Here is a 26,936-nt window from a genome sequence, read left to right as displayed (position 1 = left end):
CTCTCAAGCCTGTCTCCATTCCAAATTTGGAACTTTGTGGTGCCTTAGTATTATCACGACTCATTAACAAAGTTGTAAGTGCTTTGAATTCTCTTGATTTGACTATTTCAGGTGTTTTTCTCTGGTCAGATTCTCGAATTGTCTGCAAGTGGTTGCAGTCTCCTCCTGACAGAAAGTCAATTTTTGTTTCATTGGGAGTAGGTGAAATCCAAGAATCTACCTCACAGTATGTCTGGAACTATGTGAAATCATCTCACAATCCAGCTGATTTGATTTCTCGTGGCATGATTCCTAGTGAATTAGCAAACAACAAACTCTGGTGGCATGGTCCCCCATGGTTGGCTGATCCAACTGATAGTTAGAGGTCATTCTCTTCTCATGTAGCTATTCTAGCTCCCAATACAGTTCTTGTAAATACTGCAGTTGTTTCACCTTTATCCATTATTTCTGAACATGTTTCCAATAGTTTTAAAATTATTTGTGTCACTGCTTATGTTCTGCGTTTTTTACATAAACATTTGTCAGAAAGTTGCTGATCGCCGTACTGACGCCCTTTCAGTTGATGAAATTGAAGATGCTGAAATTCATCTATTGAAGGCCATTCAAGCTGAAGCATTCCACAAGGAGTTGGAAATTTTACGTGCAAATGATGAGTTGAATGCCTCCAGTAAGTTTCATTCTTTGTCTTTGTTCATTCACTCTGATGGCCTCATAAGAGTAGGAGGACGTTTAGCTAATGCTAATATTGATTTTGATTTCAAGCATCAGATATTGCTTTCTGCCAATCACAAATTCACCAAGGCACTGATTTTTTATCATCATAACAAATTGTGTCATGCTTGTGTGCAAGCAACCATGGCTGCAATCAGACAACGGTTCTGGATACCATCAATAAGGCGTACTGTTAAGAATGTTCCGCGAAAGTGTATCAAGTGTTTTCGTTCCACTCATACTCAAGCTGCACAATTGATGGGTCAATTGCCCTCTGTGCGTGTAAATATTGATTTTCCATTCATGAATGTTGGTCTAGACTATGCTGGACCTTTTAGTCTCTGTATTGGTGGTCCAAAGTCACGGACATTTGGTAAAGCCTATTTTGCATTTTTCATTTGCATGATAACTCGTGCTGTACATATAGAAGTAGTATCAGAGCTGTCCACTTCAGTCTTTCTGGCTGCTCTCACCCGTTTCATCTCAAGACGAGGTATTCCAAGGAATATATATTCAGACAATGCTACCACTTTGTGGGTGCAAATAATGATCTCAAAGAGTTAGGTGACTTCCTCAACTTGCCTAGCAATCAACAAATACTTCAAAATTCAGCTGCATCTTTGCACATTCAATGGAATTTCATTCCCCCAAGAGCTCCTCATCATGGTGGTCTGTGGGAGAGAGGAATAAGAAGTTTCAAGAGTATATATAAAATTATTGCTTTCAAACATATTTGGAATTTTGAAGAAATGTGTACTCTTTCTGCACAAGTTGAAGCTATTTTGAATTCTTCACCTATTGTTCCATTGTCTGAGGACCCTCTTGATCTTCAATTTTTGTCACCTGGGCATTTTCTCATTGCGCGCCCACTCAATGCTTTGCCTTCTCATAAGCAGAAATTCAAACATGTGAATCTTCTTGCACGTTGGAATAGACTTGTTGAAGTCACAAAGGAATTTTGGCAACAATGGTCTGAAGAATATTTAGTTACACTCGACACAAGACCATATCATTCCACCATTTCTTATTAATTAGTACTCATCCTTAGACTTGAAATTTCTTGTCTCTGATAATACTCTTAGAAAAGGGATAATTCAGATTGGAATGATGCTAACTTATATGATATTTTTCGTTTGCTTTGCAGAATCAAATATAATTTTTCATATAGTGGCTTGACTAGTATTGTTGGAAACTTGTGCGCTAGCCATTTATTTTATTCATTTATGAACTATAGGACGCAATACAAGTGTATACAACGGGCATTCGCCCATAACTGCTCAGAACCTTAATTTAAAATGAACAGTCCAGAGTTTATGATTTCATTTACCTACAAATACAAGTCCAAAAACGAGTATCAACTAGAATATTATGGATTTATCACAAAACAAAACAAGAGACTTATAACACAATAAAAGAGAAATATTGAAACTCACTTTAAGGTAAAAATTAATAATGTTTGCCCTATAAGATTTATCTTGTAGATAGTTTTCACCTTTAATTAAATGAAATTAGTAGACACAGAAAATAATTTAAATTGTATTAAAATTTGAACATTCATGTATCAGGCTCAATATAAGGGATTAACTCATGTATGGTAACATTCATTAATATCAATTCATGGAAAAGGAAAACTTTCTTCTTCATCTTATCTATTAAGATCTCTATCATAAAAATCTGGTGTGGCGCACTCACACAACTTTCCTTGCCGTTGTGAAAATTTATCACCTGACGCTAGTGTACACGCGCATCTCAAGTCAACTATTCAAAGATCTGCCAGCTGGTGACAGGACATTAACGCTGGAGACACACAAAGTCTGCTATCTCTCCATAGTGGATGATTTAATAGAATCAACAGTTGCCAACCGTTTGCATTTTTGAATAAACACATTTTCTCGAATTTCGAGCTTATTTCCAATTTTAGGTGAAAATGTCACTGAACATTAATTGTAGAGATTTTCATGCTGAATCTTTTAGACTTGAAGGTTTTCGTTGAATTGTATCTGAAGCCTGGTAATTGAGAATCTAAAATCACACTTTGCATTGATGTGGCGGAGCTCCTGAAATTTTTACAAATATGGGACTTGTGGCAGTTGATAGAGCTTATCAATGACTATTCCAGGTATGAATTTAATCAAAATCGTTGGAGCCGTTTTCGAGAAAATCGCGAAAAACCCTGTTTTTGACAACATTTTCGCTATTTCAGCCGCCATCTTGAATTGGATTTGTTCGAAATTGTTCGTGTCGGATCCTTATAGGGGAAGGACCTTAAGTTCCAAATTTAGAATCATTCCGTTGATTGGGAAATGAGATATCGTGTACATTCTGAGTAGATTTTTGCCCACACCTGTCTCTATCAGAGTTCCCAGTGTCGCTCTGGGCCGGCTAAACTCAGTCGGCGACTGGGGTGGGCCGCGGCAGGGGACGGGAGTCTTGGTGGGGCGTCCGTCAACCACCCTCGTTCGAGTTGGGGGTTGAAACAGGGTCTTGAGTGTTTTGGAGAAATGTTTCCCTCTTTTAGGAAAGAGGGGCCGTGCTTTCGCACTGCCAAACAGGGTTGGTCGCGGAATGAAAGGAATAGGAACTTTGCGGTGTCAGTCGTGAGAAAGGGTTTCGTGTTGGGACTAAGTCCTGGTCCTTGGGCACCGGGTGTCTTCCCGGGGTCCAGGTTGGTTGCGGAGCTCTGGTAAAGGCTTTCCCTGGCCTTCCCAGAGGTCCTCTTCCGGTTCCGCACTGGATTAGTGCGCTGCGGCGGCCAGCACTCTGGACTTTCCTAAGTCCTACTTGCCGGGCACCAGCTGTCCTCCTGGGGTCCGGATCGGCCGCTGAGTTGCGGGAAAGGTTTTTCCACACCTTCCCAGATGTCCTTTCTCGATCCCGCACTGGATTAGTGCGCCGCGGCGGCCAGCACTCTGGACTTTCCTAAGTCCCACTTGCCGGGCACCAGCTGTCCTCCTGGGGTCCGGATCGGCCGCGGAGTTGCGGGAAAGGTTTTTCCACACCTTCCCAGATGTCCTTTCTCGATCCCGCACTGGATTAGTGCGCTGCGGCGGCCAGCACTCTGGACTTTCCTAAGTCCCACTTGCCGGGCACCAGCTGTCCTCCTGGGGTCCGGATCGGCCGCGGAGTTGCGGGAAAGGTTTTTCCACACCTTCCAGATGTCCTTTCTCGATCCCGCACTGGATTAGTGCGCTGCGGCGGCCAGCACTCTGGACTTTCCTAAGTCCCACTTGCCGGGCACCAGCTGTCCTCCTGGGGTCCGGATCGGCCGCGGAGTTGCGGAAAGGTTTTTCCACACCTTCCCAGATGTCCTTTCTCGATCCCGCACTGGATTAGTGCGCTGCGGCGGCCAGCACTCTGGACTTTCCTAAGTCCCACTTGTCGGGCACCAGCTGTCCTCCTGGGGTCCGGATCGGCCGCGGAGTCGCGGGAAAGGTTTTTCCACACCTTCCTAGATGTCCTTTCTCGATCCCGCACTGGATTAGTGCGCTGCGGCGGCCAGCACTCTGGACTTTCCTAAGTCCCACTTGCCGGGCACCAGCTGTCCTCCTGGGGTCCGGATCGGCCGCGGAGTTGCGGGAAAGGTTTTTCCACACCTTCCCAGATGTCCTTTCTCGATCCCGCACTGGATTAGTGCGCTGCGGCGGCCAGCACTCTGGACTTTCCTAAGTCCCACTTGCCGGGCACCAGCTGTCCTCCTGGGGTCCGGATCGGCCGCGGAGTCGCGGGAAAGGTTTTTCCACACCTTTCTAGATGTCCTTTCTCGATCCCGCACTGGATTAGTGCGCTGCGGCGGCCAGCACTCTGGACTTTCCTAAGTCCCACTTGCCGGGCACCAGCTGTCCTCCTGGGGTCCGGATCGGCCGCGGAGTTGCGGGAAAGGTTTTTCCACACCTTCCCAGATGTCCTCTTGCGCCTCGATGTCCCACTGGTGGTCTACCAATGGGGAGTCAGGTTTCGACCAAACCTGACGTGTCGCCGTTGGTCGAAACTGGTAGCCCGTCGTCTAAACAGGTTAAATGTCGTTCAACACTCGCCCAAACGAGTGTAGAGCAGTGGAGTTCACAGTGTTGGAGGCTAATCGTCTTTAGCCTCAACACAACTCCCGGTCACTGAAGAAATCGGAGTTCACTTAGTACAAGACATACTGTGACGTTGCTAGCTGCTCGCTGCTTCCTTCTCACCTCTCTCGACCGCTCGACTTGGCTCTCCGAACTCGACTGCCTCCTGCTAGCCTTTCTCGAGCCTCCCTCAGTGACCGAGAGGGAGGGGAGAGAGGATGCGCAGCACCGCTGAGCGGTAGGCCAGTGGCTGGCTTGAACGTTGACCCCTCAGATTCTATGAAAGATAGCCGAGCGTCAAATAAATGAGCCCTAAATTCAATTCCTTTCTCTAGTTACGATATACATCGTGACACACTGTTCCTACTAAGGGAAGGGGGGGGGAAGAGAGGGGGAGGAGAGGGGGGGGTGAGGATGGAAGGGGTAAACGGCAGACAGAATGTCCCAAATGCCTGAGTACATTCTGCCACCTCTCCGCCGGTCATCATAGACCGAACACAAACTGGGCGCCAGGTTGACTCCTCGCCAACCGGTGGTGGTGCGTCGGCACCATCCGAAGAAATGAGCAAGCTATCGGGCCGGATCCTAGGCCTAGCTTCAGAGAAGATCTTGAAGATCTGCGCCGTGCTTCCGCACTGCGTTGAGACGCCGTGTTCGCACACTGCAAGAGACCGCCGTGCTTCCGCACTGCGATGGGGGACGCCGTGCTTTCGCACTGCAGGAAGCGCCGTGCTTTCGCACTGCAAAGGACCGCCGTGCTTCCGCACTGCAATGGGGGACGCCGTGTTTGCACACTGCAAGAGGCCGCCGTGCTTCCACACTGCGATGGGGGACGCCGTGCTTTCGCACTGCAAAAGGAATGCCGTGCTTTCGCACTGCAAAGGACCGCCGTGCTTCCGCACTGCAGATGAGAGCGCCGTGCTTTCGCACTGCAAAAGGAATGCCGTGCTTTCGCACTGCAAAGGACCGCCGTGCTTCCGCACTGCGATGGGGGACGCCGTGCTTTCGCACTGCAAGAAGCGCCGTGCTTTCGCACTGCAAAGGACCGCCGTGCTTCCGCACTGCAATGGGGGATGCCGTGTTTGCACACTGCAAGAGGCCGCCGTGGTTCCGCACTGCGATGGGGGACGCCGTGCTTTCGCACTGCAAGAAGCGCCGTGCTTTCGCACTGCAAAGGACCGCCGTGCTTCCGCACTGCAATGGGGGACGCCGTGTTTGCACACTGCAAGAGGCCGCCGTGCTTCCGCACTGCGATGGGGGACGCCGTGCTTTCGCACTGCAAGAAGCGCCGTGCTTTCGCACTGCAAAAATAAGGACGCGGTGCTTTCGCACTGCAAAAGGAATGCCGTGCTTTCGCACTGCCCGGGGCGCCGTGCTTCCGCACTGCCAGGAACGCCATGCTTTCGCATCGCGAAAAGGACGCCGTGCTCCCGCACTGCAGAGTTGCCGTGTTTCCACACTGCCGAGGACGCCGTGCTTCCGCACTGCAGATGAGAGCGCCGTGCTCTCGCACTGCCAGGAGGGGCGGGTAACACAAAAAAACGAGGTGAACAACACCTCAGACAGGTTCTGAGAACCTAAGTAGCATTGCAAGGGAAACGCAGTGCTTCCGCACTGCAAAGAGTCGCCGTGCTCTCGCACTGCAAAAATAAGGACGCGGTGCTTTCGCACTGCCGAGTCGCCGTGCTTCCGCACTGCCCAGGACGCCGTGCTTCCGCACTGCAGGTGAGAGCGCCGTGCTTTCGCACTGCCGGGGAGCGCCGTGTCACACTTGCAGGACACTGCCGGGAAGTGTCGTGCTTCGCACTGTACATAAATGGACGCCGTGCTTTCGCACTGCCGAGTCGCCGTGTTTTCACACTGCAAAAGGACGCCGTGCTTTCGCACTGCAGGTAAGAGTCGCGATGCTCTCGCACTGCCAGGAGGGACAACACAGGGCACACAAAACACACAAAAAACACAAAAACACAAAAAAAACACAGAAACACAAAAACACAGAAACACACAAACACAGAAACAAATCGCCGGGCTTTCGCCCTGCAGGCCGTGCTTGCGCACTGCGTGCCGGGCTTTCGCCCTGCATGGCCGTGTTTTCACACTGCCTTGCTTCGCCGTGCTTGCGCACTGCATGTGCCGGGCTTTCGCCCTGCATGGCCGTGTTTTCACACTGCCTTGCTTCGCCGTGCTTGCGCACTGCATGTGCCGGGCTTTCGCCCTGCATGGCCGTGTTTTCACACTGCCTTGCTTCGCCGTGCTTGCGCACTGCATGTGCCGGGCTTTCGCCCTGCATGGCCGTGTTTTCACACTGCCTTACTTCGCCGTGCTTGCGCACTGCATGTGCCGGGCTTTCGCCCTGCATGGCCGTGTTTTCACACTGCCTTGCTTCGCCGTGCTTGCGCACTGCATGTGCCGGGCTTTCGCCCTGCATGGCCGTGTTTTCACACTGCCTTGCTTCGCCGTGCTTGCGCACTGCATGTGCCGGGCTTTCGCCCTGCATGGCCGTGTTTTCACACTGCCTTGCTTCACCGTGCTTGCGCACTGCATGTGCCGGGCTTTCGCCCTGCATGGCCGTGCTTTCGCACTGCCACAACTTCCAGCATCAGACAGCTGGGATGAATCTCCAACACGACCAGGAACCCGTCGTGGTCTCAGCAATAAGTCAGCTGAGATACAGCTCCAATAATCCCAGGAGCTCGTCGAGGAAGTAGACTCAAGTTGCAGTCCCCATCCTCAAGGAGAAACGTGATACACAACAATGTAACACTTCACAGGAGGCAGGAGTTGATAGAGGTGAATTGGAGTCCAGGAAAATTACCAAGTGTCAGAGTGATGGATATCCTCTGTCAGTTCAGTGTATCAGCAACTTATTGTTCACAATAAAATATGAGAGATGATATGATGTAGAATACTGAATTATATGGTTGACATGAAGCCACTAGTTGTGATGTTACACCACATATTTCGATTTTATATCACAATTAAATGTGGTCGAAATAATAATTCATTTTCGATCTGTTTTGAGGATCACAGCCTTCTCGCTATATCACAATAATAAAATCGGAACTATAAATCTCAACTCAATATTCCACTTCTCACTGTTCATTTCAATAACGAAATCAATCACATGATTTACTTATGCAAAGTAACCATCCATTGGATATAAATGACAGTGTGTTTATTATGACAGATAACATCTGCTAATTTATTCACACTCAGTAAATATTGATTTTCCGAAAAATAATCACAACAATCAGCACAACAATCAATAGTAATAATTGGATGAATTAATGCACCGTCAATAAACTCATGATGGTAGGCTGAGTAAAAATTAGATTCACTCTCGAGACGTGATCTAATTCCAAAACTAACAATAGCACGATCAAACACAGACTGACTCAATAACAGTAGAATATCTGGAAAAACTAGAATTCTCATGAATTCAATGTTTTAAATTGTTATTGAAAAGGAGAAGTAATTCTCTTCTACAGACTAGAAGCTTGGCGATAGCAGTTAGCCAGTTGAGATAACGTTTATCTTATCTGCACAGCACAGCACAAACAACTTTTCGATCCAACATAGAATTAATAATTCCAATTGAAATAATAATAATTTTATTCCAATTTATAGTAAGTCCTCCGACTTTATTTTCAAATGAAATATTAGAAAATTTTAATCATAATCTGAAGCTAATAACCCCCGATTGTAGTACATCACGACTCACAATCAAACGCAATTTATTCATTCCACATGAATAATTAATTGCAACGTAATTCACTTTTATCCCACAGTATAATAACGTCTGTTAATTAACTGCACTGTAACACTTTACACGGATTAAAGCAATTACCACCAGCTTCATTAAATGATTTCAATTATTATAACCATTACCTCATGGTTAAAATATTATTCGGATCATACTGATCTATAATATTTTCTAATATTCTCTATCCACTCATTTCGCCATCAACTATTTATGGCAAGTAGAAAACAAGCTACTGCAAGTTTGGTTTGTTAACCTGTACTTGGTTACAACAATATCGGTAATATACCGATTAAGAAAATTTAGTCTAGTTTGAATCGACCTTAGCTGTTATTAACTAGTCATAGACTGTAGAAAATTTTCTTGATTACCCTTGCTTGGTCACATCATAATAAATTTCAAACTGAAATTATTGAGATTGCCTTCAGATCAAAAGAAATGCATTAATTTGTCAATAATATCTTTTCCATCTAATTCAGCCATTGCTTTATGACTGATTAAATCGATTAAACTGTAATGGTTGAGTTGCCATTTAGTTTAAGTAGAACTCTATTTCATGAGAAAAATTAAACGGAATATGCTGTTTCTTTTTAAAAAACTATTGACCAATTTCTTTCAATAACAATAATATGTCAGCCTTTTAATATTTCCATTATTTTCGGAATCGTGCTAATGCTTTTAATTTTCAAAATTCGGCTGATAAATTCGTGCTAATAATTCTGAATTAATTTTCTTCAATTTCTATACAATTTTGTCTTTGATAACAAAATTTAATTTCCTCATTTTAAATGGGATAAAATATTAATCAGAAATAGCTCTAAAGCTGTGATATGATAGAACTCTATAATATTCACCCCTTCTCGCCTCTTACCTCCTTATTGGCGGCGCGTGACACCTCTCTGGTATCCCATCCTCCGGATAGGCAGCGACCCTCTATAGACTCGCTCGGCCTCCTGCTGTCCATCCGCTCGAATTCCGTCCACCTTTTCCGCAACTGCTCCATCACCATCCTCTTCCTCATCTTCGGGCAGGTGTGGCTGGAGCTTGGTGCCCTTCTCGTGCACAGTAAACCTCTTACCGGCACTCAACATTTCCTCGACCTCATATGGGCCAGAAAATTCCGGCGCTAACTTCGCGGCAAGCTGATTAGCACCCGAGGACAGGTGACACTCCTTCCTGTAGACTAGCTGTCCAGAGTTCACCTTCCTTGTCCTCCTTTTCCAATTATAATACCGGTTGGCATTATAATTCTTGTCTCCAACATCTGAAACTACTTTGAGTGTAGTTTCCAGCACCGGTAGTCTTCTAGACTGCACTACTTGACGATTATCTCCAGCTCCTTGCTGAAAATTATCCTCCTTCTTCCGCCTCCGGTACCGCTTTTCCGGACAGTTGAACCTCCAGTGCCCAGCTCGTTTACAGTGCCAGCAAATGAACTTTCCACGGGCTGGAGAAATTTTCTGAGAAATAAATTCCTCTTTTCCAGTCTTCCACACGGCTCCTACGTGTTTCTGGACTTGAGGAAACTTCTCCTTCTCCTGCTTCTTCACAGGAATGATTACAGGTGGCTTCCTTGACCTCCCTATGTCAGGCTGGGTTTTAACAGTAGCCAGCCTCGAGTTGACAGCTCCTTTTCCCACTTTTGGAGTGGAAATATCGTCTCCAATGTGCTTTTTGACGAGATGAGGATCCCATTCCACTGACCGGGAATAGGGGTCTATTTTCACCCGGTGCTCACGTAGAAACTCCATACCAAGCAGAACATCTGGAGAAAGCCCATCCATTATTGTGAGTGTTGTTGATAGGGATATTCTGCCAATTTTCAGGTTGGTTATAACATCACCTCGCAGTCGTGCAGCCGCTCCGTTAGCCATAACAGCGCCGCGCTGCACAGGCTCTCGTTCCACTGCTTCCAAACTATTAAAAGCTTTAGAGCTAATATAGTTGGACTCTGCTCCGGTGTCGAGAAGAGCACTATACTGTCTGTCTCCTATTTTCACTATAGTGAAAAGACGGTTGTCATCCTGGAGCTCTGGCTCTAGCTGGATTTGAAGCCTCGTTTTAACCACTGCTGTTTTATCAGAAGTCTTCTTCTGCTCTCTCTCACAGGAACAATTGGGTCGAGGCTTCCCGCACTTTGAGCAGAGTGAAGCCTCCGGACACTCTGATCTCCAGTGTCCCACCTTCTTGCACTGCCAACACACGGGGCCTTCTGGAGGTTGTTCACTCCGACGCCGTGTAGTAGTAGTCTCCTGTCGAGGCTTGGTCTGCTTCCTCACCTCCTCCTGCTTCACAGCTCGTTGTCTCTGTTGAGCACTCTTCTCCTCGAATTTAATTCGTTCATATTGCCTCGCTAAGTGTAGCAAGTCGTCGGTGTTGTACACTTCAGCCTCCCTGATGTAGAGCTTGTAGCGTGGTAAAAGATTTTTGTACAATCTCTGTACCTGGCTACTCTCTGAAAAACCACCTCTTCTCCTCATCAGCGTTAGCAGCTCCTCAACATAGTCGTCTATGAGCTCGCCTTCTTTCTGCCGCCTGTCGAGAATTTCATTCTCAAGATCCTCCACATAAGTAGGTGGATAGTAACGAGACCGAAAGTCTCTCAGGAAATCGTCCCAGTGTCTCCACTGTTCTCTCCTATTCCTCATCCATAAGGAACACTTCCCCGCTAACATTTCAGGTAGCGCTGGAAATAACTGTCTGCCAGTCAAGCCATATGCTTGTTGCAGCTCCTCGAGCCGCTCCATAAAACTTGGAGCATCTCCACTCCCATCATATGAGAGCCGCCACCCTCGAACCTTGTCACACACGGCACCCGGGTCCATACAGGATGTAGCGGGCACCGCTGACCTGGTAGGTGACCTCAACACATGCCTAGACATGTTATTATGCCTCTCCGGCATCTCCGGCCTCACCAGCGCAGGCTCTGCCTCCTCGCTAACTGGTGCTGGCCTTCGCGCTCCTCGACGAAGCGCCTCCTCCCCATTATCCAGAACGGGGAGCATCGCAACAATCCGCCGTCGTTGCTCCAGTAGAGCCCTCCTCAGGCTCTTACTTGTGCTATCTGTCAGCACTGAGTCGAGTAGTAGATCAATCAAGCCTTGATCGTGCACTCTGTACACCCAGGAGTTGCTGGAGTCGCCATCAAACTCTGGAGACGTCTCCTTGGGTATTTCTTCCAGTCTGGAACATGCAGTGGCCTCCGCGACTGGTGGCCACAAAGCTGCAGCTCCTTCCTCTTCCTGACCTGTGCCAGCTCCGCCACCGATCCTGTTTAGACCGGCGGCCTCCACCATTGTCCTCCGGTGGTTTTCGACAAGAGCTCTCCTGAGCTCTGCCATGGTACCTGATGTAGGTAGCCCTGCTGATGCTGCTAGATCCACTGCTTCATTCCGGTGGAGTTTGTAAATCCAGGACACTCCTGGATCGCTGTTATCCTCTCGCGCCTCCTGGTCTTCTCCGGCGCGATTACATTTCTCTTCTGCACTCATTGCTGTTTTACTCCTCCTGCCTTGGGCCCCACGTTCGTGTGCCAATCTTCTGAGTAGATTTTTGCCCACACCTGTCTCTATCAGAGTTCCCAGTGTCGCTCTGGGCCGGCTAAACTCAGTCGGCGACTGGGGTGGGCCGCGGCAGGGGACGGGAGTCTTGGTGGGGCGTCCGTCAACCACCCTCGTTCGAGTTGGGGGTTGAAACAGGGTCTTGAGTGTTTTGGAGAAATGTTTCCCTCTTTTAGGAAAGAGGGGCCGTGCTTTCGCACTGCCAAACAGGGTTGGTCGCGGAATGAAAGGAATAGGAACTTTGCGGTGTCAGTCGTGAGAAAGGGTTTCGTGTCGGGACTAAGTCCTGGTCCTTGGGCACCGGGTGTCTTCCCGGGGTCCAGGTTGGTTGCGGAGCTCTGGTAAAGGCTTTCCCTGGCCTTCCCAGAGGTCCTCTTCCGGTTCCGCACTGGATTAGTGCGCTGCGGCGGCCAGCACTCTGGACTTTCCTAAGTCCTACTTGCCGGGCACCAGCTGTCCTCCTGGGGTCCGGATCGGCCGCGGAGTTGCGGGAAAGGTTTTTCCACACCTTCCCAGATGTCCTTTCTCGATCCCGCACTGGATTAGTGCGCCGCGGCGGAGTTCACAGTGTTGGAGGCTAATCGTCTTTAGCCTCAACACAACTCCCGGTCACTGAAGAAATCGGAGTTCACTTAGTACAAGACGTACTGTGACGTTGCTAGCTGCTCGCTGCTTCCTTCTCACCTCTCTCGACCGCTCGACTTGGCTCTCCGAACTCGACTGCCTCCTGCTAGCCTTTCTCGAGCCTCCCTCAGTGACCGAGAGGGAGGGGAGAGAGGATGCGCAGCACCGCTGAGCGGTAGGCCAGTGGCTGGCTTGAACGTTGACCCCTCAGATTCTATGAAAGATAGCCGAGCGTCAAATAAATGAGCCCTAAATTCAATTCCTTTCTCTAGTTACGATATACATCGTGACAACATAGACGCACTTACACTCACACACACACACACACACACCACACACACACACACACCACACACCACACACCACACACCACACACACACACACACACACAACACACACCACACACCACACACACACCACACACACACACACACCACACACACACAACACACACACACACACACACACACACAACACACACACACACACCACACACACACACACATACAGACCAATACCCAAAAACAACTTTTTTGGACTCAGGGGACCTTGAAACGTATAGAAATTTAGAAATTGGGGTACCTTAATTTTTTTCGAAAAGCAATACTTTCCTTACCTATGGTAATAAGGCAAGCAAAGTAAAAATCTGGTGTGGCGCACTCACACAACTTTCCTTGCCGTTATGAAAATTGATCACCTGACGCTAGTGTTCCAGCGCATCTTAAGTCTACTATTCAAAAGTTTGAGCCAGCTGGTGACAGGGGATTAACGCTGGAGACACACGAGGTCTGCTATCTCTTCATAGTGAATCATTTAATAGAATCAACAGTTGCCAACAGTTTGCAATTGGATAATCACATTTTCTCGAATTTCGAGCTTATTTTTAATTTTAGGTGAAAATGTTACTAAACATAAATTGTAGAGATTCTCATGCTCAATCTTTTCCACTCGAAATGTTTTGTTTAAATTGTATCTGAAGCCTGATGATTGAGAATCTAAAATCAAACTTTGCATAGATGGGGCGGAGCTCCTGAAATTTTTACAGATATGGGACTTATGGCAGTTGATAGAGCTTATCAATGACTATTCAAAATATGAATTTGATCAAAATCGTTGAAGCCGTTTTCGAGGAAATAGCGAAAAATTTTGACAACATTTTTGCCATTCTAGCCGCCATCTTGAATCGCATTTGATCGAAACTTTTCGTGTCGGATCTTTATATTGTAATGACCTTACGTTCCAAATTTCGAATCATTCCGTTGATTGGGAAATGAGATATCGTGTACACAGACGCACATACACTCATACACACACACACACACCACACACACACACACACACACACACACACACACACACACACACACACACACACACACACACACACACACACCACTCTTTTGGATGGACTCAGGAGACCTTGAAACGTATAGAAATTTTGAAATTTGGGTACCTTAATTTTTTTGGAAAGCAATACTTTCCTCACCTATGGTAATAGGGCAAGGAAAGTGATGAAACGTATGGAAAACATGAAATTAGAGTACCTTAAATTTTTTTGGAAAGCAATACTCTCCTTACCTATGGTAATAGGGCAAGGAAAGTGAAAATATGAGATTATAAAATGTCTCAAAGTCAACATAATATTCAAAATAACATTCCAATCTAAAGACTATCTTACTGACTCAGCAATTCTCTACAATAATATATTTTCAGCAACAATAACTCAAATGTAACATAACTGAAAACTTTCTTCTCTACTTTCTGTACTTCTTTAGAAAAAAAATTATAATTATCTTCCATCACTAATTAAAACAAAAGGATTTTTCTCAATAAATTATTAACTTGAAAAATAAAAGTCTTTCTTGATACAAAACTCTGATGGAAGTTTCAATCAATTAAATTTCCTTAATTATATTTCAACCTTATTTTAGGTACCTTAGCGGTATTAGAAAATTTAAACTTCAATAAAAATAAAACTAACTCCTACATTAACTAATGATATAAACTTATAAACTTGCCCAAAAAAAGGCGAAACATATAATGACTACATCTTCACTCTCGCAGAGCTCCTAGCAAAGTGTCCTCCGAAACGTGATCTGGTCTCTCGGCTGGGGAATCGCCCCACTACTGTATTTAGAAACAGGTCTCCTATTGGGCGAAGGGAATCAATTTGACCAATCGTCGCGTGGCTCCTAGAGCCTTTGGACCAAAATAGTAACTGCAAAATCATTAGTTTCTTATAATTGTAATACTTGCTGTTTTCCAACTTATCGCACTCTAGGCTAAGTTTCAGATATGATTCCATAGTCTCCATTCCTCGACGACTCAGAGCCACAATTTTCAAATATCTATCATAATTTGTTTTTCTAGAAGAACGAATATAGAAGAGATATTGAATGGAAAAGACTAAGAAATTGTCAAAAACCACAGAATTATTGATACTTAGAAATACCGGTTTCGGTTATTACACCATTGTCAATCTCTGATAAACTTCATCTACTACTGATAGAGTTTATCAGAGATTGACAGTGGTGTAATAACCGAAACCGGTCTTTCTAAGTATCAATAAATCCGTGGTTTTTGACAATTTCTTAGTCTTTTCCATTCAATATGAATATTTACCACAATATCAACTTCTCAACTACACAAAAATAAAGGAGATAATTCATTCATTGTAGGCCTATAGATAGAGCAAATGTCGTGTAATGATGGTACAAGTTTAACTCCTAATCTACTTTCCTTTGTGGAGAATTTAAATGAAGTTTATTGAAAAATAATGTTGTATTTTCTGTAACTAAAATATAATAGCAGTTAGATTTAGTTATTATGATTAATTATTAGAAGTTCAACTGTGAATTTTATTTATGATTATTTGGTTGCAGAAGATGTAGCGTTGTTGTATGATTTGAATTCTTGTACCCTGTTATCATGGATAATAAAAACCAATTTGATTTGATTTATTATATGGTTGGAATAGTTTTTTGTTTGTGATTTTTCCTGATATTTTTGAAATTGTTGAAAACTGAGGCCACTTTGCTTTATTATCCATATCAACTTGAAAATATTGAATGGAAGGTTGGAAATTGACTTACAATAATATACATAAATGCATTGAAAAATTTGATCCTGTACTCCAAACAATATTATTACTGAATAAATTAGTTCCTATCCAGAATCAAAATAAATATATTTAAATCTCAGGAGTGAAGAATCATGATTTTTATTTGTCTATGCATGAACCATTTTATCAACAGCCTTCAGCACTTACTGTATCTATATAATATAGTGCACTCTTATATTAATGAACTTGTTAGTCAATTTAGAAGAATTAGTCAAATGAAGTGTTCTTTGATAATGCTGTTGAAGCAATAAATAAATATCATCTATAGCCAGGGTACTCAAAAGCATATCAGTCATGTTAGAACATCCGCAGAATGAGTAGACAATGCAGTGTATCATTATAATAATGGACTTTTCTAGGAAGAGAAGACTGATGTGTGAGTGCACGTGTCAATTGTGAGAGTGATGCTACTGAAATAATGAACTTCATTCTCTAGAAAGACTGATATGTGAGAGAGCGCATCAATTGAGAGAGAGTAGAGCTATGAAGACCGATGTTTGTGAGCCAGAATGCTTTTTTACTCCGTCCCCCATCTCATCAGTTAATTTTACCGAGTACGACAGTTCTTGAACAGCCTTCCAAGAGAACGCTCTTAAAGCTTCAAAAGATGTTTACCATTCATTTGCCCACTCTAGAATTAATTATGGTTCGAACTGTTGGGGTGGCACCTACTATTGAATTATGAGTCCTATATTCAAACTCCAAAAATAAGGATTGTAGCAGGAGTGGGTCGCCACGATCATACATTCCCCCTTTTCTATAGACGTGGTATCCTCTCCATAAGACATTTGTATGTGCATAAAGTCTTGTCAATTTTCTATTTAGTGAGTGGGAATGATGGCGTAACTATTGATTATTGTGATTCAGTTACTGGCCCTTATCGTACGAGGTAGGCTGATGGGTTGTTTGTCCGGGGTGTCAGGCCAAACAGCACTTTATTTAAAAAAACCTTTCTCCTTCTGACACCAAGATTTTCCAATCAGTAACATTCCTCAATCAAAACCCTTTTCAACTGCCACAATAAAATAATAAAAATGAAATCGCATCTGAAAAAATGGCTTCATTCAATTAGCACAGAAGGATTGGAAGCCATGTATTCTGTCACTGCCTAATGTATCCAACTTTTATGCACATTTTATGCATGGAACACTGTCCTCTTGCAAAACAAAATTATCTAATAATTATACACATTGACTATTACAAAAATGATGTACATAATATCACGCTCATACAATAATTATATCTAACAATTTCCATATAAATCTATATAAACTATTACTATGAGGAAAAAAAATATATATATATATAGCAGCCGTCTGCTCGGTTGAGGTTGAGGCTGTCTGCTCGGTTGAGGAAGAGAACTCAGTTCTTGAAAATTTCCGTTTCTAATGTGAGTCTTTAAGTGTTTTCAATCTATTCATGTATTGTGTCTCCTGTTTTAATTTATATTACACACTTTGAAAGTGTTTTCTGTTATGTGCTCTATATATATATATATATATATATATATATATATATATATATATATATATATATATATATATCTTTAATTTCTTTTTTTCATAGAACTAACAGTTTCAATCAATGCTTGTTCTGTCCGGTGCTCCTGTATGCGGACGTGACCTCTCTCTTAAGGTCATTTGCATACAGTAATGACTTATTTCTGCATGGTGTATATGTATTATTATCTTTGTAACTTGTGAATTTCTATCTTGAGTTGCTGTCCACTGTTATTTTATTGTAGCTCTAGTAGAGTAAGCTATTAGCTGTATTGTTTTTTGTTATTATTTTGTTTTTTTTTTCATTGTATTTCTATAGTGGAGCAGAATGATAATACTGCATGCTTAGTTTTCTATTATTACTCTTGATTTCCACTTGTTTTGTATATTTTCACTCAGAAATAAAGTCAAATTTATTATTATTAAAATTTATTATTTATTAATCTTCAAAATATACTGTACTTACTGTACTGGCCCTTCTCATTAGATTGAAAGTTGTATTCATGAGCGAGGTCTACTGTTCACAGAACTACTAGTAACCTAGTACGTTTTTACAATGATAATAGAAAGCTTTAAAACAGCCATAACGCCCTTGTTTTCGGGTATTTTCGAAAATGGGAATTATGCGTTGAAGAATTTGGAGTTGCTGGATTCAAATCTGATATCAAAATTCCTCTATCTTCATTATTGGACGATTTAGATTTTGGTGGAGAGGATAGCCTTGGAAAGTACGGCGGGCCGGGCTCCCATTGCTTAGTATGTAGTGATTCTACTCTGAGTCGTTCAAGGACACAGGCCAAGACAGGCCAAATCCGTAGGTGTGTAGGGCCCTTTACTCTTAACGTATTGTGAATACAATGATCTTTGATTTTGAAAAGAATAAAAATTGCTGTATCTTGCAAGATAACAGCGCTAGATACGAAAAAGTAACTTTCTGGAAGGAGGTTGGTTTGCGGTTTTTCAAATTACAAAAACACCGGAGGTCTTATCGAAAATCGTTACACATTCGTTTCTGCGCCTTGTTTTGAAGAGCTTGTATACCAAATTTCATCCAAATCGGACAATAACTGCGACCGTAACTGCGGTACAAACAAACAAACAGACAAAAGCGGATAGAGTCAAATAAGACCTCAGCTTCGCTTCAGTCAAAAATTTGCCATTGCTCGCTCAATATTCACTTGTAAAATTGCTTCAATTCCTCGTTGAATGACTTTCTCTAGTCCTGTGGATTATTAGCTGCTCAATAATTTTGTTTATTCACAAATCCCAAAAAATGAAAAAGTTCCTCCTCACTTGAAAGAATAATGGCATCCTTGGTGGACATTTTCGAGAATGATCTTGCAAGCGGCTTTGCAATGTGCCCAATAATTTTCATCAAGTTGTTGCACTAACATTATCTTATACGGATGGAATTTTAGGTCGAAATGAAGAATTCGTTGTACACTTCGATCAGAAATGACTAGCGCAACAGCATGTTTCGCTGCTGAATGTCGTGGAGACCGTGTAACAGCTACTCAGGCGTTTTTCAGGATTTTTCACAGTTCGTTTTCGTCCTATTTGTTTTGTTTTCGAAGCGGACAACATGTTCCTGAAATTCGTTATCCACAACAACATTGTATTCCTACTGGGAACAGGCGTGTGTCGATTTAAATTATTGAAATGTCTGCGACATAAACGCTGTGGTAAAATAGCTGAGTCATTATTTCTACAATAAGCTTCAGTCACAATCGCTTGATTTTCACTTGACCACGACGTACTGGCTATTGAAATGGCAAGAATAGATCTGTCGATGTTGCCTTTTCAATGGCAGTGGTTCAAACATAACAATTACTACAAAATTAATAATGCCGGTTCCTGTATAAGCAACTATGCCCCTTTTTGGAAAGCCAATTTTCTGACTCCAGCCGTTTAAAGTCTAGAACTTATAGCTAAATCCCGAGCTCGGAAACCGGCCCTTGAATTCCAAACATCTGCTTGCTAGTAACAAATGAGTTGATATGAATTGCAAGTGATTTTATTTGATTGTAGATCTATTCGAGAAGGAAGTTTCTGAGACCAGAGTTGAGAATGAATGGAATACCTTGGCACCAACCATTCTCGACTACAACTACACAATGCACCATCTGTTGCATGAAAAGTTTGCTGAGCGTGCTCGCAAGTTCTACTATCCGGATTACGAAAACGGTACTAAACCGCTCTTGTTCGACAATTATGGGCGTTTTATCAAGGTACTGTATTATTCAACCATTCATCATCATTCATTTTGTAGCATCCACTGACTGCCTATAATTATAAGAGGTAGGCCTATATTGTTGTGTCTATGATTTAATATGCTAAAAAATATGCTAAAATATTATTGAACTGCACCTCCTACAATATATATATATATATATATATATATATTGAATTTTTTCCATTCAGTAGTACACTCATACTTCAGCACTTGCGTGAACTCACCTTGGCTTACGTAGTCAATATATCTTGAAAAGCGTGGGTGAGATAGGGCAACCTTTGTAAGGAGGCTGTCCCTTCACCAATTACGTAACGCGGGGAAAACTATTGTAACAAAAGAGAACAGAATAACTAGAACTTTAATGAGTCTTTAAAATATTTACATTTAAAACAAAACAAGATTAATTTTATCATAAAAACATTATTGATATGAATTTAATGGGGAAAACACTCGCTTGCTGCTAATATTGATTCAATCTTTGTCGTTATTAAAATTAAGAACAATCATCTTATCAAGTAGTCACCTACCTTTTGAATATGACTTCCCCCCTTGGCATCCACTGGTTTAATCGCGACTTTACAGCTAGTATTTTAAAAGAACAAAAATTAACTGAACCAATGAATAGGCTCAGAACTCGTCTCCCTTAACAATACAATTATTTTTAAACTGCCCGATCTGTGACAGAATAACTATATTAAAAAACGAAACGAAATCTAGCCTTTTTCACTGGATCAGCCGGACTTTACTCAAAGTCCCAACGAACGAGCTCTGCCAAAAGTAAAATTTTGGCTATTAATATAAACTCAGTCAGGGCCAAACATGAAAGCCATTTCAAGTACATATTTTTCCTGTCACACAAGCGGCACGTTTGTTATTAGAAACAAAAGAGAAGCTACGTTAATATTGACAACAAATGCAATAAACAATCTTTCTGTCGATGACAAAGATTGTTCAAAGACAAAAACACTGTTCTTCAAACTTTTTCAATTCTAAAACTCTAAAATCCCTATCAATATGAGATAAATATATGATTTATATATATGTCTAATATGACCAGGTGACACTTTGTCTAAGGCCTTTATTCACAGTAAACTATTCTGACAGCTGGTTCCCAAAATCTGCTATCCTTGTGAAGAGTTTTTATGGAATTGATGAGGGGTGTACTAATTTTTGCTTTTTTGAGAGTTTCCCATATCTTATTCACTGGAACACTATCAGAGGTTTTTTCAAATCTAAAAACAACAAATTAAGTTCTCTTCCTCTGTGTAATTTTTCTCTATCAGATGTTGATACAGAAGAGGTTATTGGTGCAGGATGGACCAGCACGGAAACCAATTTGCTCTTCTATTTCCCTCATTTCCAGTTCAAGTATTTGTTTCAAAACACGTCCATACAGCCCAAACATTGCTGCTGTGATGCTTATCGTAGCTTATGCGATGCTGAATAATACACAACATATTTAATTTAGGGTCGGTTTCCCAGCTCGGGATTCAGCTAAGTTCTAGCAGAGTTAAGGGGAGATCGAGACCGGCGTGCTTGTAACCCAACTTATCGCGACATTCATTTTAAAGGGCTACAATCACTACAGCTCAACTATCATCTATAGATATAGTACAACAGTGAGAACTTTTACTGTGTTGCCGGATTGGGCGTGAGTAGGTGTGAGCACAGACAAAATTAGTAATAGTGGTGTGAGTGAGTAAGAATAAGAATAAGAATACTTTCATTCCATTAAAGCAATAATAATGCAATACGAAACCTTAATAGAATATAACAAGTCGATAAACGTCATTAATAATACTATAAAAAACAAAAAACGAACATTACAAAAAATGAAATTGGCACAATGATAATTGATAGGAACATACCTAATTCATAATAATAATAATCTTATGCACTATGAGAATTGATAAAAGCAAACCTAACACAAGAGAAATGACATAGCAAACAAACTTTAGTCTAAAAATAATCTGAAACAGGCTTATGAAGAAGCCTGAACTCATAAGAAGAATATATGGGATTCTTTAAAAGGAGATTCTCCAATTTTTTTTTGAATGGAACAATTATTGGTAGTTCCTTGACTGTAATAGGGAGGATATTGAAAAATGTTACAGATAAGTGGCCAGGACTAGTCAAAATCTTGCTCAAGCTTGTAGAGAGCACATCTATTCTGATCCTATTCCTTGTATTGTAGCTGTGAATGTCTTCTCTACAATGATGAGTGTCAATTTTCTTCCTCATGTTCATTAAGAGTTTGAAAACCACCATCCCATGATTGGTCATAATATTTTCATTTATGAATAGGCCTAGTGGCTTACTGTGCTCCAGATAAGCTGCACCAGAGATGATACGCAATGCCTTCTTTTGTAATAGTAGCACCCTTTGAACTTCTGGAGCACAACCCCACAAGACCAATCCATAAGTATAGACACTCTGAAAGAATGCACATTCTCAAATAGTGCTTAGGTACACAATCTTTCAAATTCCGAAGCTGGTAAATCACTCTTCTGAGCTTTGAACAAAAATTTTCGATGTGGGGGATCCAAATAAATCTCTGATCAAGAGTGATACATAGCAGCTTTGCATTCTTAGCTCCATCAATGACCTGCCTCAGGCTTAGCACCAACATTTGAGTTTCATTTGTGTTCAGGAAAAGGCGGTTTGTCCTGAACCAAGCTGCTGCCTCATCCTGATGACTGGACATCTTCTGCTTGAAAGCACTGAGATCATCATCAACAGCAACTATAGACGAATCTTCAGCATAGCACTAGACCCTTGACCCAATACTGGATTCGATATCATTCATCATCACCAGGAAAAGCAGTGGTCCTAGGATTTCAACTTCCTCAACAGAATGCTGTGATCATCTACATCTAAAGCTCTACTTGAATCTAATAGAACCAGGCCAACATACTTTCTATCATTGAAACCATTCTCGGCATCGGTCACCACTGAACTAACAGCATCAATAGTGCACCTACCTACCTTTTCTAAAGCCATACTGCGAATTCGGAAGCAAACCATTGGATTCGAAGAAATCATATAGTTGAATATTAATAACATATTATTCGAAAATCTTGCTGAAGATAGGTGGAACAGATATGGGTCTGAAGTTATTCGGTGAGTTTTTGTCTCCTTTCCTCCTTTCTTGTGAATAGCCACTGTTTTGGAATGTTTAAGCAGAGATGAAAAAACAGCTTCTCTTATGCAGGCGTTTAAACAGGTTGTTAATAGCAATAATATTTTGAAAGTAATACTATAATTCTAGTAGTTCTGTGAACAGTAGACCTCGCGCACAGTAAGTTACATTGACCTGTTATGTTATGTTTTCTCAAAAATTGAAAAAAAAAATTATCAATTCAAAATTTCTAGAAAAAATCCTAAATAAACATAGAGCTTTTTGTTCTATCATACCATGACGTGTGGTCCCAGAATGTGTGTGTGAGACCTGTTATCAGGTCTGGCTGCAACTGTCTACAACGTTGATGGAAAGATAAATTTTCAAGATGTTCAATGTTTTTGAACAGGTAGTATAATAGTCAACTGTCTACTAACGTTGATGGAAAGATACATTTTCAAGATAATCAATGTTTTTGAATGGGTAGTATTATAGTCCACTAGACAGCTTATTTATGATGTATAATTCTATAATCTGATTTTTACTCTAATATTGGTGTATGAAGGAGGCTCCTTTTTCCTTCAATTCTAGTAGTTCTGTGAACAGTAGACCTCGCACAGTTATAAAACGCAGCCTCCTCTTATACTGTTCATCAGAGTAAATCCTGTCTGTATGTCGTGTCAGCGAGATATCAGTGTGAAAACGGCTAATGGCTGTTGAGGTTTGTGTATCAAAAATGCTAGCATCAAAAGCTAATCTTCTTCAAGACATACTGTCAACAGGACAGCCCGAGTTCAAAGCAGAGGAAGTTTGAGAGACAATGCTATGTTATTTTAGTTATTAATTGCATGCGTTATTGCACGCAATCAATAGTTCATTTATTTATTCACAATGGAGACAATGTGTTTCCCTAAATATGTTCCTTAATAATAGAAATTGTACACATACAAATGAAAAAAAAAATAATCATAAAAGTAATACGAACTTTTGCAATAATACAAACAACAAAAATACCACCCACTTAAAAAATAAAAAATACAAAGATTTTGGATACTTATGAGAAAAGTAAGAATAAAACAAATTGAGAATTCAAAATTCCAAAACTTATAAAAAAATTAAAGAATATAATACCTAACAAATAATGAACAAAAATTTTATCAATGGAATAAATAACATTAATAACTGCACGACGTCCCAAACCATATTATGCACATCCACACTGATACACCAACTATTTATTTCAACAGATCATGATTACAGAAGATCTAATTATCATATAACGCTTTCCGGAATTTCGCGCGAGAAAACCAGAAGACATCTAGGGGCCCAGACAAGCTTTTATATAAGTTCTTTGCATCCTATTTTTAATAGTGCATGAAAATTGCATTCAATGTGGCATGCAATTTATAGTCTACACAGCTGCTGATTTTTTACCAAGTTGCATTGAGATTGAATTGCATGCGTCATGGCATGCGTTTTTTAATCCACTCGGCAACTGATTTATGATGAAAATTCTATAGTCTGATTTTTACTCCAATATTGGCATATGAAGGAAATGTTTAAATGTTTAAATGTTTAAATGTTTAAATGTTTAAATGTTTAAATGTTTAAATGTTTAAATGTTTAATGTTTAAATGTTTAAATGTTTAAATGTTTAAATGTTTAAATGTTAAATGTTTAAATGTTTAAATGTTTAAAGTTTAAATGTTTAAATGTTTAAATGTTTAAATGTTTAAATGTTTAAATGTTTAATGTTTAATGTTTAAATGTTAAATGTTTAAATGTTTAAATTTTAAATGTTTAAATGTTTAAATGTTTAAATTTTAAATGTTTAAAGGTTTAAATGTTTAAATGTTTAAATGTTTAAATGTTTAAATGTTTAAATGTTAAATGTTTAAATGTTTAAATGTTTAAATGTTTAATGTTTAAATGTTAAATGTTTAAATGTTTAAATGTTTAAATGTTTAAATGTTTAAATGTTAAATGTTTAAATGTTTAAATGTTTAAATGTTTAATGTTTAAATGTTTAAATGTTTAAAATGTTTAAATGTTTAAATGTTTAAATGTTTAAATGTTTAAATGTTTAAATGTTTAATGTTTAAATGTTTAATGTTAATGTTTAAATGTTTAAATGTTTAAATGTTTAATGTTTAAATGTTTAATGTTTAAATGTTTAAATGTTTAAATGTTTAATGTTAAATGTTTAATGTTAAATGTTTAATGTTTAAATGTTTAAATGTTTAAATGTTTAAATGTTTAATGTTTAATGTTTAAATGTTTAAATGTTTAAATGTTTAAATGTTTAAATGTTTAAATGTTTAAATGTTTAAATGTTTAATGTTTAAATGTTTAAGTTTAAATGTTTAAATGTTTAAATGTTTAAATGTTTAAAATGTTTAAATGTTTAAATGTTTTTAAATGTTTAAATGTTTAAATGTTAAATGTTTAATGTTTAAATGTTAATGTTTAAATGTTTAAATGTTTAAATGTTAAATGTTTAAATTTTAAATGTTTAAATGTTTAAATGTTTAAAATGTTTAAATGTTTTAAATGTTTAATGTTAAATGTTTAAATGTTTAAATGTTTAAATGTTTAAATGTTTAAATGTTTAAATGTTTAAATGTTTAAATGTTTAAATGTTTAAATGTTTTAATGTTTAAATGTTTAAATGTTTAAATGTTTAAATGTTTAAATGTTGCGCATTTACGGGGGAATGCATTAATAGATTTTCATAAAATTTGACAGGTATGTTCCTTTTTAAATTGCACGTCGACGTATATACAAGGTTTTTGGAAATTTTGCATCTCAAGGATAATATAAAAGGAAAAAGGAGCCTCCTTCATATGCCAATATTAGAGTAAAAATCAGACTATAGAATTATTCATCATAAATCAGCTGACAAGTGATTACACAGATGTGTGGAGAAGCCAGTCTGTTACTGTATTTGTATAAGGTCTTTAGTTCCAATCAAAGACCTTGAAGAGGTATGCATCTTTAAGCTGGTTTTACACCAAAGTTATTAACATAATGTTAATAACTTAATTCTTATAGATTCTATTAGATTGAACGGAAGTTGACAAACACACATCTTAGTCATGTGTATGATAAGTTATGTTCAATCTAATAATATGTAGATATAAGGATATATCTATAAGGATTGAGTTATTAACATTTTGTTAATAACTTTGGTCTAATCGCCGCTTTAAGGTATTTGGTTTCAATATTTTGTTTTGCAGTCATGGTATTATTATGCGTGCCCATTAGTATATTCTACCCTACCAAAAACCTAATTTAATAGGTGATTAAAAATAAACAAATGAACTAAATAATGCTAGAGAAATTAAAACATTTTTGATTGCAAAAAAAATTTTCATCAGATAGAAAGATTATCACGGAACTGGATGAATTATATCATATGGAATACAAATTCAAAAGTAAACTGAGTTTGTTAACATTTAAAACAAGTGACATCAGGTACTCGTGGATGAGAATACTGTGTGAGGTCTACTGTTCACAGAGCTACTAGTCAATAACCGTTCAAGATATTCAATCGTTTTTCTAGACGAAAATATTTTTAAAATCTCCCTCTACAATTTTTGTTCAAAAAACGTTTCCTCTAAAACACATATTTTTTTAGTTATAACCTTCAAAAGCTCAAAACAACTTTTTTTCAAATTTCATTCCATTAAAATTTTTTTTGCAAGAGAAACAGAGAAATTTTAAATATATGAAATTTACATTGCTTTTTACTTTCCATGCCCTATTACCATAGGTAAGGAAAGTATTGCTTTCCGAAAAAAATTAATGTACCCCAATTTCTAAATTTCTGTACGTTTCAAGGTTCTCTGAGTCCAAAAAAGTGGTTTTTGGGTATTGGTCTGTATGTGTGTGTGTGAGTGTGTATGAGTGTATGTGCGTCTGTGTACACGATATCTCATCTCCCAATTAACGGAATGACTTGAAATTTGGAACTTAAGGAACCTAAGGTCAAGCCGTCGACTTGAATCTTAGAACTCACTTCGCTCGGTCAATAAATCGAAATTTCAAGAAACCACAAAAAATATCCTGTATGAGAAGGGAAATCAATTGCTATGTAGATTTGAATCTAAATGTCTAGGATCCACTAAACAGTCCACTTAATTCATCATCTTTTCTCAACAGGAGAGACGTTTAAAGCTGGCATCAAATGATGTCACCACATTATTTACAAATGTAAATTATATATTTATATATGTATGTCACGTGGATTGG

General features: G+C 40.1%; 1 protein-coding gene across 2 annotated transcripts in view; it reads left to right on the top strand.

The window, feature by feature from the left end:
- Positions 1 to 26,936, top strand: part of LOC111057026 (esterase E4) — a 302,990-nt gene that overhangs the window by 224,179 nt on the left and 51,875 nt on the right. For both annotated transcript variants that reach the window (XM_039421458.1, XM_039421459.1), the window contains one exon: positions 19,363 to 19,562. In XM_039421458.1, the coding sequence (XP_039277392.1) occupies positions 19,363 to 19,562 (200 nt within the window). The remainder of the gene's footprint in view (positions 1 to 19,362; positions 19,563 to 26,936) is intronic.

This window comes from Nilaparvata lugens, chromosome 2 (assembly GCF_014356525.2).
Source record: "Nilaparvata lugens isolate BPH chromosome 2, ASM1435652v1, whole genome shotgun sequence".
Lineage (NCBI taxonomy): Eukaryota > Metazoa > Arthropoda > Insecta > Hemiptera > Delphacidae > Nilaparvata > Nilaparvata lugens.
The sequence above is the reverse complement of the archived record's forward strand: the minus strand, read 5'-3'. Positions and strand labels throughout refer to the sequence as shown.